We start from the raw sequence: 13,190 nt of genomic DNA, 5'->3' as shown, positions 1-13,190 counted from the left end.
TTATCAATTTATGCAGCAAGTGCTATACATTTGAATGTTGTATTAGTATTACATGTGTTGAGTCCAACAATGTCTCATCATTGAATGACCCATATTATATTGTTAATAACTTTAGATAGAATAATCAACCAATATGTATAATATTATCTTTAAAATTAAAAGTTAGAAATTAATGATAAAATATCAATGGTTTCAAAAATAATATGAGAGAATTTCCAAATAAAAATGTGTTTTCCTAATTTGTAGTTGTACTTTGTAAAAAAAAAGCAATTTATTTATCTTTATATCATTGTGATAGTTTAAATAAAATAAATAAAAAATTATTCCATTAAAATTCCATTAAAATACTATGGATGATTATTCTCTCTAAAATTTTATCTTTTAATAAGGGTCTGGTATAGTGGTACATATTTGTACAACAATACAAATGAAAAATGAAAAATTATAAATAAGGTCAAATTAGTCAAAAAAAAATTGATGATGTTATCTAATCAAAATAAATTAATATTATCCTTTTTAAATTTGAAGGGAATTTTGTGTATACAATTTTTGCAAATTTATCTTTACTCAAAATAAAAATAATAATATTAATTTTTAACGGGTTACCCGACCCGACCCGCATCCAACCAGCACCCGACCCGATTTTTTCGTGTTTTTAGTGGGTCGACCCAATAATGACCCGCATCCAATAAGACTTGATCCAAACCCAATAATTTCGTGCGAATTCGTATCGGATTATCGTGTCGTGTCAAAAATTGCCAGCCCTAAATAAAAGCTACTCCTATTAGCTAAAATATGGAGTAAATATAGTAAAATATGGTGGATTCGTAATAAAATAGACTTTGGGGGCATATTTGGCGATAAAACCAAAACCCTTATCTCTTCCATTTTCAAAACAAAACAAAAGAGAAGAAATAGTAAAGGGAAAGCTCTGTAAAATCCTAACTTCCACTCTCTCACTCTCAGCTTAAACCCTAAATTCCCAAATCCTAACTTTCCACAGCAGAAAACATGCTACTCCAACCCACTATCCAAATTCTTCCCCCAAATTATCACCAGAAGAATTCTAATCATTTGCAGATTTCGAGTTCGCTCTCATTGTCGTCTGGGCTTCAAAATTCGGCTTTTTTTCTCAAACAACCCAATTTATCTACCGCCTTCCAAACCCACAATAATCCAGCGTTTATCACGTGCTCATCTGTACCGCCGCCTTACAGCAATGGAACTGTTGATTACGAGAAGAGACCGATGCTGAAATGGAATTCTATATACAAGAAGATATCGTTGTTGGACAACTCTACTTTGGATGTGGGCGCTGCTTCTGTGTTGAATCAGGCCGAAAATGAGGGCAAGATGCTATCCAAATGGGAGCTCTCCAGAGTTGTGAAGGAGCTCAGGAAGTTCAGGCGCTTCAAATTGGCTCTTCAGGTAGTGTTGTTTTCACCTGAATCGGTTGATCATTAATATCCGATTTTGTTCTGTTTTTTTAAAATTCTTTTTGCTTGGTTGTTCATTATCTATATTGGATTTTTTGCAGTATAAACCAGTAACTTTTCGAATTAGATATAACCTATATCGCTGTCGAAATCAATGGATTATTGTATTTATGTCTGATTTTCAACTATTGGCGAGTGCTAAGCTAAAGCTTTGTTAATAATATGAATCTTTGTGAGCGTTTTAGTTGATGATAATCTTGTTAGTTTTAAGTATAATAACCTTGATAATAAGATAGGGCAGCAAATTTGCTTAAAGATAAATTTTTTTTTGTGATTTTTGAGTTTTTTTTAGTAGTTGTTGGTTTAGCTGTGAGTATTTTTTGTCTTTGGAACGAGAACGACATATCTAAATTTTAATCACGGTGTGCTCGTGTAGTGTTCTTCTGTTCCATGTTGTAAATTGGGGATAATTTGACTAGTTACGTAATATGAGGATTGAATTCAAGTGATTAGTGGGCTTAATCAGAAATGAAAATGTTCTCTAGCATGATATCAATTATTTCATCCCATTTTAAATTCTTCTTTACTCTTTTGTTGAGCCTGGAATTTTCATCCAGAATTTGTTCTGATGGCTACTCTTTGTAATTTGAAGGATTTTATGTAACTTATGGGCTTGTATAGCTGTATCGAATTATTAATGTATCTGCTAATCTAGAACTAGTATTTAACAATTTTGTTTGTGTACATTGCAGGTTTATGAATGGATGAATAATAGAGCAGAAAGATTCAGAATATCCACAAGTGATACTGCTATTCAGCTAGATTTGATTGCTAAAGTGCATGGGATTTCAAGTGCTGAGCAATATTTTCAGAAGCTTCCAGATGGCTTAAAAGATAAGAGAATATACGGGTCCCTTTTGAATGCTTATGTCCGTGCTAGAATGAGAGGAGAAGCTGAATCTCTGATGGGTAAAATCAAGAATAGAGGATATGCTAGTCACCCACTTCCATATAATGTGATGATGACTCTCTATATGAGTCTTAAAGAATACGAAAAGATTGAGCCTTTGATATCTGAAATGAAGGAGAAGAGCATAGCATTAGATCTGTACACGTACAACATTTGGCTGTCATCCTGTGGATCTGTGGGATCCCTAGAGAAAATGGAACAAGTTTTTGACCGTATGCAGCTGGACACCACCATCAAGCCCAATTGGACTACTTATAGCACAATGGCCACAATGTATATCAAGTTTGGGCAGCACGAGAAGGCTGTAGACTCTTTGAGGAAGATTGAAAGTAGAATGACTGGTCGGGATCGTATGCCATATCATTATCTTATGAGTCTATATGGAAGCGCTGGTAAGAAAGAGGATGTCTATCGAGTGTGGAACAGCTACAAGGCTTCATTTGTCCATATTCCAAATGTAGGCTACCATACTATGGTCTCTGCTCTACTCAGAATGGACGACATTGCAGGTGCTGAGGAGTTGTATGATGAATGGCTCAAATTCAGATCAGTATATGACCCTAGAGTGGGAAATCTTATCTTGAGTTCATATGTCAAAAAAGGGCTTTTCCAGAAGGCAGAGGCCTTTTACAACCAGATAATTGAGACGGGAGGGAAACCTAATTCAATGACTTGGGAGATCCTTTCAGAAATCCACATCCAAAATTCGAGGATTCCTGAGGCTTTATCTTGCTTTCAGAATGCTGCTTTAACAGAAGGCTCGAAAAACTGGAGGCCAAAGCTGGCCAATGTCTCTGCCATTCTTGATTTTTCTGAGCAGAATGGCGACATTGCAATGAAGAACGCCTTAATAGAGGTCCTGAGACAAGTAGGCTCCCTTGAGGATAAAGACTTTATGTCAAGTTTACCGGCACTGCACGATCCGTTGATTACAGACAGTGCTCCGACAACAGTGGATAGAGCAGATAGTCATGATGATGAAGATGCAGATTTTGTTCTTCTAAACCAACTCCAAGAGAGCTTGTGAGGATCCCCTCTCACATGTCTTTCAAAATAGTTTTGCCATGCACAAGGGAGGTATGGCCGCAATGATATCATGGTTTTGTTAAATTTTCTAAGTAGTAAATATTCGGATTTAAATATGTAACAGCTACTGCTTCTTAGAGTATGAAGAGTGAATTTTTTATTTCCTCACAGTATTTTTAAGTAATTGAATGTGGTGAACTGGTGAAAGTAAAACATGTCTTGCTCAAATAGTACAATGCAAAGTTTTTGGTCTATATATTCAAAGGCAAAAATTCTATTCTCATTTACTTGAGAGGAAGAGTTATTTACTGTGCAAATAAAATAGTAGATCTTGTATAAATGACAACAACAACATCGAGGAAGAGATGACATTAGGTGTAATGGTTGGATTTGATTGTTATTCGAAAATTTAATTTAATTCTTGTTCAATTTATATTATTTTCAGTGAATATATTTTTTTTTTCTCTTTTAATACACTTGGGAAACCCGAAAATATGAAATGCAAATCGACAAACGGAGTAACCAACATTCTTCATGAAAAGATTATGTATAATAGCAGTCTAGCAGGCAATATTGTCAAAATCAAGAAAAAGTATATAAAGTATACGCAGAATAAAATCATAAAAAGTGTAATTATATTTATACTTTATAGTATAATAAATAAGAGAATTCATGGCCCAACTTGCATCAACTTAAATATAATGATATTAGTATAAATAATTGGAAAAATCGGATTCCCATAATTTAGGAGGCTTGACATTTTTGGTCCCCAAAAGTGCTTTCGGGGCTTTATGTATAACAATAGATGAATGGAATCCTGATTAAATTTGTTGTTTTAATCCTACATATATTATTATTATTTTATTTTTCTTTGATTAAAAGCATATATAAACAAGTTGTGAACGATAAATATGCATGGGTTCACATAACTAACCCTCAATAATTCTATACATTCATGAAAATTGGAAGTTGTTTAAAAACATTATTTATGTTTTGCAGTAAAAAAAGGTGAATGGTTTTTATTGCGTAGACAAACACACCCTTAATACTGGGGTGTGGGACACCCCACCCCATTCCACCTCCTCAATCTACCAACATTTTAAAACACAAAATGAATCACAGATCAAGAAGTAGAAGTGGTGACTTAGTTTCTCTCTTGTCTCAATCCACCTTTCTAGTTGGCACATGCACTTACAAACATATATGTCTATACATATATATTAAAATACATACACTCCCATGATTGCACATGTATTCTGTTCCCTTCCCACATTCACATACAACTGTCAACTTCCCATCTCCTCTTATCATATTCCACCATTTCGTCCCACACCACTATCTATTCCTTCCAATTTTTCACCCTAAAAAAGTTACTATTAAAATTTACTAATATCTCTCAAACTACTCATATAATATGTTATAGATGAACGTTTCTTGGAGAATTGAAGTACAAGAAACATCAATTGAACTTAATTTGCAACAATGCGAACAAGAAACAAACCAACTGTACATTCCAATGGACTAATATCCAAATATTCCTCACAAACAACATGCACTTTCACAACAAGATAACAGTGACAACGTAACCAATAAGGCCAAAAATACAGTGAAAATGACTTGATTAAATTTAACTAACTTCTACCCTAAGCTACAGTAAAAAAAAAAAACCTTAAACAGCAAGCTGCTGTTGTTGTTGCTGTTGATGAGTTGCTTCATCTTCATTAAAACACAAATGGAGTAGCTTTGATGATCTTGCAGTATATAGAGACGATTCGTCAGCGATGCTGAGCTGAGGCTGCACCATCATCTCCCTCTGGAGGTAGGAGCAATATGTGTGGAAAGTTGCTGGAGTTACATTCAAATGGAATCCCAATCCAAATAGAAAATCTACTTCCAGAAAGTTCATCTCTGTTGTGCTGATCCCTCCTACTTTAGCATAATATGCATTGTTGTAATACCTGAAAATTCCCAAGAAATTTGGAAGATCAGAGGTTGATCACATCACTCTGTTTATTACTACTGCTATTATCAATAGGGTGAAATTTTATATCCAACTCATTTGCTGAATTGTAGTAGCTTTCAGTTATCAATGCTGGATTGAGACCTTTGCTAGTTAACACCCCTCACCACTCTACATTTATGTGGCTACTAATCTTCCAAGAACATCAAATTTGTTATTTATCACATTCATTTTTTAATAACTAAATCATGATGATGGCTGATGTGGTGGTGGTAGTAGCTGGACCTAAGTTGGTATCACAAAGATTAAGCCATAGGTTGTTGAGATAATCAAGAAATCAAGTTAACTAATTAAAAAAATAAAAGCTTAACCACAAGCAATCATAAACAATCCCCTCATGATTAACAAAACACAGTTTTCAATTTTTCAATGTAACAAAAACTTCAAAAATCCACAATTCGAATTCAATTCCAGTTTCAACTTAATTCAAAACAGTTGGAATGTGCTAAATTGATGATCGAGAATTAGGGCAAAAAGAGTACTGACATGTCGTCCATGAATTTGGCAGAGAGCATGACGCTGGTGATGAGCAGCCTGTGGACATTGAAGGAATTGAGGGGGAGAGCAGGGTGGCGCTGCGTGAAGCGATCGAGGTAGACGTAGGCGACAATGTAGCAGGAGGGGCTGCAGTTGGCGTACTTGAAAATCCTCTCTAGATAGCTCTCGATCGAAATCGTCGGCCTCGTGAGGCCGTGGAAGACCGAGACTTTCTGCGCCTGAAACGAAGGGTTCAGATCGTTCGACTCCGCCGCGCGTTGAAGGAGAGAGGAGAGGAAACTGATCAGCTTCGGCATCACGTTTAGACTCTCTAATTCCGCCATTTTTTTTCTCTCTCTCTCTCTTCTCTTCACTTCTCTTCTCTGCTCTCTCTGTCTAAGCTTGTGATGATAGAGATACATATACATATAAGAGTTGCCTTTTTTACAATGTTTTTCCATATTTTTATTTTCAAAAATTAAATAAAAAAAGATCAGCACCAACAACCTGTAGGCTGGTCGTTATAATATGTAATTACCGAATTACCCTCAAGGATTTTCTGCTATAATGGATAGTTGCACCCCTTCTCCAGGGTCAAATAGGTAATCTGATTTTGATAATTGAATACGCATGACATTTTTATTTTTCTTGATGGAATCTGTACTTTTGAATGAGATTTATTATTTATAGTATAGTATTAAAATTTTGAATTTTTTTCTTTATTTTTGTAACTAATGTGGTTCTCTATGTAGAATATTTTTGCTTGTAAATCTATGGTGGACTCAAATGTATCACACTTTATTTACTATCGGCTACATCCATAAAAACTAGAGTACTAGTTTTAACAGCAAAAGCTATGAGTTTTAATATAAAATTAACAGAATAAGAGAAATAATAGAGAAAATGTCATTAAATTATTGTTAGTGAAAATTAATAATTAAAGAGAGAAATTTACCATAAATATATAGAGAATAATATTAGTAGCAGCTCAAAATGAAAAATCATGACTATTGGGATGATTCTTAAATCTTAGATATCATTAGTTTGTGTGATAGTATTGTGGGATGATTCTTGAATTTTGAACTTAACTTGTGGAGGAGGGAAAGATCATGTTATCATGGATGTTCCACCACTTTTTACATAGGAAAAAAAAAGAGTAGTAGTTAAAAAAGAAAAGAAAAGTTTATTTATTTTTTGAAAAGAAGAAAAGAGGGAAAATGGGATAACATGCAAATTAGATCTTGATCATATGGTTGAATAAAGAAAGTGGAATATACAGCAATAAGCATATAGTAATCCATGTGATTAATTTGATTTTTGAAGGAATGGGGCAATGTGAACGGTGGGTCCCACGATGATGCACTAATTCTTTCATCCACTCATAGTTTGTTAAATTATTTTTATTTATTTATTTTCTTCTTCTTGCTACTACACTAATTGTTGGAAAGGAATCGTATTTATTAGTTGTCCATTTTCTATAGTGTGGTTAGATATGAATATATGATGCATAACGAATCAATACAAATCTTTGGTATTGAGAGGTCCAGAGCCTTTATCCTAGTGGCACGGAGCTTAGACATTATTATTTGAGATGCTGAATTTGAACTCTCTTGATATCATGTCTAATTCTAATTTCCTCCTTTATATAGTTCTTTTAAAAAAAATCTTTGGTATTGAGAGATAATTTATTTTATTTTACAATGTTATATTTATATCTATTTATTGATGGACTCTATTAAGTATTAAGTGATCTACTAAGTTATTAGTATAAATATAGATATAGATGACAATCTATGATTGATTTAAAGATGAAATTTATTTTATATGTACCAATTTTGGATTAATTTGATTTTGTAATAAGGTAAAATCAAAGTTTTAAAAAATAGCTAATTTACTAAATAAGAGGTTATAAGTCCTTATCACTTAGAAGATGAACAACTATACTTCACATATTCATCAACAACACAAGTATAAGAGCATCTCTAATGGTCGGCTAGCGACCGCCTAGCCGATTCGTCGCGCTAGCCGATCGGCTAGCCGAACCATTGCAATCGGCGAGCGCGATTTCGGCGAGCGGATCGGCGTGGGCTGGCCGATCGCTCGTCGCTGGCCGAAGCGCTGGCCGATCGGCTAGCCGCCATTGTGGAGGCCCGATCGGCCAGAGACCGGCGAGCGCCGATTTTCCGTTTTTTTTTTAAAATCATATATAAACGCGATTTTCGTTTCATTTTCATTTGCACCACTTGTTTTAACGAGTTTTCTCTCTCTCTATCTTTCTGTTCAAGAGCATCATCGAGTAATGGATCACAACAACGAGTCCAGTCTGGCGACGAGCGGCTCTCAGACTCCCACAGTACCCGTGGGATCTGGATGGGGGCAGATGGGCCCGGGGTTTAACGTCCCTTGGAATCAGATGATGGGGATGATGGCTGGTGCGCCGGGGGGGGGGGGGGCGATGGGGGGGAACCAGGGGGTATGCCGTGGGGGATGCCGGGCGGCGGGCAGTCAGCGCCCGGGTGGTGGGGTATGCCCCAGATGCAGCAGCAGATGATGGGGATGATGTGGCAAGGGGGGATGCCGGGGGGGGGGGGGGGTGCAGGGGTCACCGGGCGGGGACGCGGTATATCGGCCCTCGCTTGATTTTTTGACGGCTTCGTCTCACACGTCGACCCCGGTGGAGACGCAGTTCTCTGGCGATGACCTTCTGTCATTGCATGATATGGGGATCGATCTCGGGGACGACGATACTCCCGTTCCAGCCACGCCGGCCGCGCCGAAGAAGAAGACGAGGGGGAAGGGGAAGGGCAAGGCTGTCGGCGAGTCATCGCAGCCCGCTGCCACTGGCCGGAGGAAGTGGACGGAGGATGAGTACGTCGCGGTGGCCAAGGGGTGGTTGGAGGTGTGCGACGATCCACTGGTTGCGAACAACCAGCGGGTCGTCAACATGTGGGCGAAGATCAAAGCTGCCTATAAGAGGCACTGCCCGCGTGGGAAGGACTTCAGCAACGAGGAGGTCCGAAAGGGGTGGGAGCGCACCAGGGCCGCGGTTGGCCATTTTTCGAATTTGTACGCCAACGCCCTCCGTCAGCTCAGAAGTGGGCAGACTGAGGACGACGCCCGGAGGATAGCCGCGAGTCAGTTCCCCTTGGAGGGGAGGTATAAGGAGTTCACCTTCTGGGAGTGCTTCTTGTTGTTGAAGGACTCCGAGAAGTTCCGGGCGGGGTGCGACGCTGGGTGGCCGAAGAAGCAGCGACTGAACTATAGCGGCGACTACAGCGGCAGCAGCGGCGGATCCCATGACCTCCCCCCAGATGCTGAGGAGTTTCCATCCACTCCTTCATTTACTGGTCGCCCCCGCCCGGTTGGACAGAAGCGGGCGCAGCGGGCGGCGAGGGGCGGATCCCCCCTATCGCCCCGCGAGGTCCAGTCCTCCGCCCTCCCAGCCGCCCCACTCGAGTACACTCTCCATTCGCGTAACCAAACGCGGGCTCAGATGTTACAGGTCTTCCGAGAGTGGAAGAACGCCACTGACCCCACGGAGAAGAGGTTTCTTTACGAGATGCTCGAGAGCATGCGTGCTGATTTAGAGATCGCGAGGTCAAGGCTAGGGGGTTCCGACGTGGGCTCAGATACCACGGGTGGCGGCAGCGGCGGCGGCGGCGACGACGACGAGGACGACGGCGACGGCGACGGCGATGAGGAGTAGAGAGTGGTGGGGCTCGTGTGTTGAAGCCCATTTATTTTTTTAAAAAATCATGTATTTTTTTTTTAAATCTCTGTACTTTTTTTTTTATGAAATGGATTATTTTCCCGTATATGCGTCGTAAATTTAATTCCGTATATCACAATTTTTTAATTCCGTAAATGTAGTATATTTTGAATTATTTTTATTGCGGCTGGCCTATGGCTGGTCTAAATCTGACGTGGCAGGTGGGTTTTTTAGTGTTGCTGACATGGCAGGGAAGAAAATGGCTAACCTATGGCTGGCCTATTTGCCATTGCGGATGCTCTAAATACATTGTCATTTTTCATATTCACAGTGTTTAATATGTGATCACTGAAAGTGGAACTCCGACTATCAAAATCATAAAAAGTTTGGCTTATAATTAATTCAACTAAAACTATGTGTTGTATCTAGAAATTTAGTTGCTTCATTTTGTTTGCTTAATTAAGGCATAGAAAGGAAAGAGATTAATTGGCTGATGTATGATAAATCATAACCTACGGTGATTATAGAAGCAAATGTCATTTAGGTTGGATTGGACCACTCACGAGTCACATGTTATATTGTTAGGTGACAATTAGTGTTAAAACCAGACAGCTAGGCATAACATCCAACTGTCGGCAAAAATATAGGATCATCAATTTATAGATACATACTTAATTTTTCGTTTCTTTTCGCCAATTTTTCCTAGTGTATTCGAGATTTTTTTAGATTAAAGAATCATTTAATTAGTGAAAAAGGTAACGCAATATTATTTACTAGTACTATTATATGCAAAATCAAATTGGGACAAAATCTTTGGTTGATTTCTTTAGTGTGGTAAGATTTGACTAAAAGATGTGTAAACTAAAATAATTTTAAGCTACTCACCAAAATAAAAATAAAAATTAAGCTACCTAATTGAACAAATTAAACACCTACCGCAATTTGATACTGTTAAGATATTTACAGTATGATAAAACCGGCACTACAAGTTGCAATTGAATATATGAATAAAACGTTTACTTTATCTATAATAAAGAAGAAATTGCCATTTAAATATTGGATACCTCAGTTTTCATAATTTACGTCTCAATATATTCAAATAAAAACAAATAAATTGGTGATGGGGCAGCGTCGTATAATGATGGAGCGGCCTTGAAAATTGCATTTATTTTGAGCAAAACATGTTATTGGCATTGTCAAATGTCTTATAATTGGATGGACCTATCACTCGCAATATACTACCTTCTCTATTTTCTTCTGAATAAATATCATACCACAAAACTTATGCTTTCATCAGTTTTGCCCAAATTCATAAACAACACAAAACTTTTTACTAAGTACTATATATAAATAGATAAATAAAAATTTAATACTACAGCTCATGTGGGCCTATTAACGTGTGTGAGTCGTGTGACAGTGTTCGATTACAAATCGTGGGATAAGACGAGCAACAAAGATTTTGTAATAGGAGTATTAATTAATTAAATTATAATGTGAGTTGGCATATGTGACATTGTCTTTTGATTTCTATGCATTAAGTCGAATTTTATACAAGCACAAGCGACACTGTGATCCAACTCGAAATCTGCAAATTTAGATTTCTTCTATGGTTTACTGCCTATGAATTTGGGATTATACAATTAAATTTGCTATTTGGAATCAAGATCTAATTACAAGAAAGAAAACGAAAACGTACTTTATATTTTAAATATAATACTATAATTTAGATATCCTCTTATCCAGCTCTATATATAGCTTACTATATTTAAAAATTTTGCCGCGAATTTTTGTCAATCCATTTCTGTTATAAATTCCATATACTAGTAATATTTATTTTTAGAAAAAGGTTAATTAGAAAGAAAAAAATGGGTTGAAAAAAGGAAATATAGAAATATTAGAGGTATATGACCCACGCCGGCGGCGGCCTCCCCTTTAGATGATTTGAATGGAAAGCAACCCCACCCACGCCCCTTGTTTCACGCAGCCACCTCCTTCCGCGGTGGCCTCTCATCCGCCGCCACTTTAACAACCCTAGCCCCCTCAATTTCCCCTAATTTCAATCCCAGATCTCATCCTCCTCCTTCCCCATGGCAACGATTATCTCCCCTTCCTCTCCCGACGACATCCCCACCGCCACGCTCGCCCTCCCCACCCCCAACCCCGCCCCCCGGCGCCTCCCCCCGCCGTGCTGGACCCCCGAGGAGACCGTCGCCCTCATCGACGCCTACAAGGACAAGTGGTACTCCCTCAGCCGCGGCAGCCTCCGCGGCCACCACTGGCAGGAGGTCGCCGACGACGTCGCCTCGCGCTGCCCCGCCCACCCCGCCAAGACCTCCGTCCAGTGCCGCCACAAGATGGAGAAGCTCCGCAAGCGGTACCGCGCCGACATCCAGAGATCCGCCGCCCGCAGATCCGCCTCGTCCTGGGCCCACTTCCAGCAAATGCACTCCATGGAGAAGGGCACCGACCTCCCCACCCCCCCTCCGTCCTCCTCATCGGATGAAGAAGAAGAAGAGCACAGCACCAAGAGCAACAGCGTCAAGCGCCGCATCAACGATCTCTACAACCGCCACGCCAATCAGAGCGTCCGGATCAAGATGCCTGGCGCGGCTCCAAACCCTAGCCCTAGAATTATCCCCAATTCGAGTGGTAGGCCGTCGGTGGTGGAAGCGATACAGGCGTTGGGAGAGGGATTCGTGAGAATGGAGAAGATGAAGATGGAGATGGCACAACAGATTGAAGAGATGCGGATGGAGATGGAGCTCAAGAGAACGGAGATGATTCTCGATTCGCAGCGCAGAATCGTCGACGCTTTTGCTCGTGCCATCAAGAAGCCCAAGAATCATCACTATGCCTAAAACTCATTTGTAACTTTATCCAACTGTCTCAAGTGCAAAATGGATTTGTTACTTTTTTTTATGATGACAAGAATAAGTTCAAATTTATCAAGTATTCATCTATTCATAATAGGAATCATTCAACAATAGTACTACAAATTTACATTTCTATCGTAATTTCTTACATGAAAACAAAACTGCAAAATACACCAAAAGACTGGGTTCAGCTATATCAAGAGCTCCCAAATCCAGAGCTGCTCCTCGTTGCAATCTTGTTTTTTGCATCTAATGCAGGAAAGTGCACCTCATGTACAAGGGATATAATGACTTTTAACACAAAAAACATGTCAGTAACTGGTGTCATATGCAAATCATTAGAAAACAGCAATTGACAATCTATCAGGAAAACACAACAATAATTCAACTGTAAGACATCCATCCATACATCTCAACTCATTCCATTGGGGATTAGTCGCAAGGAAAAGGCTAAGAAGAAATGCAATTGTTAGTTATAAAGTCGTCTACCAAACGAACCAAGTACTACGGCAATCAACTTGTCGAATAACATGTACCACTATCACAAACCTGTTCACCAATGGAGATGGTAAAGGAAAGCTTCCCAACCTACAGCCTGCCTACAGGATATGTGATCAAATCATATTTAAGTATTCCTTTACCACATTGATTTGAGCAACTGGCACTTGAGGGCAACAAG

At 38.9% G+C, this 13,190-nt stretch overlaps 3 protein-coding genes across 3 annotated transcripts; 2 read left to right on the top strand and 1 right to left on the bottom strand.

Annotated features, from left to right (window-relative positions):
• The first annotated feature begins 890 nt into the window (after positions 1-890).
• On the top strand, positions 891-3,592 carry LOC125196805 (pentatricopeptide repeat-containing protein At1g02150-like). The gene is made up of 2 exons (XM_048095432.2): positions 891-1,428; positions 2,189-3,592. The coding sequence occupies exons 1-2, from the start codon at positions 1,012-1,014 to the stop codon at positions 3,431-3,433; spliced, it is 1,662 nt and encodes a 553-aa protein (XP_047951389.1). The 5' UTR covers positions 891-1,011; the 3' UTR covers positions 3,434-3,592.
• A 1,331-nt stretch (positions 3,593-4,923) lies between these two features.
• On the bottom strand, positions 4,924-6,339 carry LOC125193541 (cyclin-U4-1-like). Its single transcript, XM_048091365.2, has 2 exons — positions 5,939-6,339; positions 4,924-5,390 (listed from the first exon to the last, which is right to left on the bottom strand). Exons 1-2 carry the CDS (start codon positions 6,271-6,273, stop codon positions 5,102-5,104), a joined length of 624 nt encoding a protein of 207 aa, XP_047947322.1. The 5' UTR covers positions 6,274-6,339; the 3' UTR covers positions 4,924-5,101.
• Positions 6,340-11,471: 5,132 nt separating this feature from the next.
• On the top strand, positions 11,472-12,587 carry LOC125192956 (uncharacterized). Its single transcript, XM_048090642.2, has one exon. The coding sequence runs from the start codon at positions 11,726-11,728 to the stop codon at positions 12,494-12,496; it is 771 nt and encodes a 256-aa protein (XP_047946599.1). The 5' UTR covers positions 11,472-11,725; the 3' UTR covers positions 12,497-12,587.
• Positions 12,588-13,190: the final 603 nt, after the last annotated feature.

Source organism: Salvia hispanica, chromosome 4 (assembly GCF_029641045.1).
Source record: "Salvia hispanica isolate PSC_SH4W2 chromosome 4, Shi_PSC_v1, whole genome shotgun sequence".
Taxonomy (NCBI): domain Eukaryota; kingdom Viridiplantae; phylum Streptophyta; class Magnoliopsida; order Lamiales; family Lamiaceae; genus Salvia; species Salvia hispanica.
This window is presented reverse-complemented; position numbering and strand designations above follow the sequence as displayed.

What these genes read in the sequence shown, in the direction of transcription:
- LOC125196805 (XM_048095432.2), top strand. Translation starts at nt 1,012, where the DNA reads ATGCTACTCCAACCCACTATCCAAATTCTTCCCCCAAATTATCACCAG. An exon ending in GCTTCAAATTGGCTCTTCAG is followed by an intron (nt 1,429 to 2,188) that starts GTAGTGTTGTTT and finishes TGTACATTGCAG; the next exon opens with GTTTATGAATGGATGAATAA.
- LOC125193541 (XM_048091365.2), bottom strand. Translation starts at nt 6,273, where the DNA reads ATGGCGGAATTAGAGAGTCTAAACGTGATGCCGAAGCTGATCAGTTTC. An exon ending in GCCAAATTCATGGACGACAT is followed by an intron (nt 5,391 to 5,938) that starts GTCAGTACTCTT and finishes GGGAATTTTCAG; the next exon opens with GTATTACAACAATGCATATT.
- LOC125192956 (XM_048090642.2), top strand. Translation starts at nt 11,726, where the DNA reads ATGGCAACGATTATCTCCCCTTCCTCTCCCGACGACATCCCCACCGCC.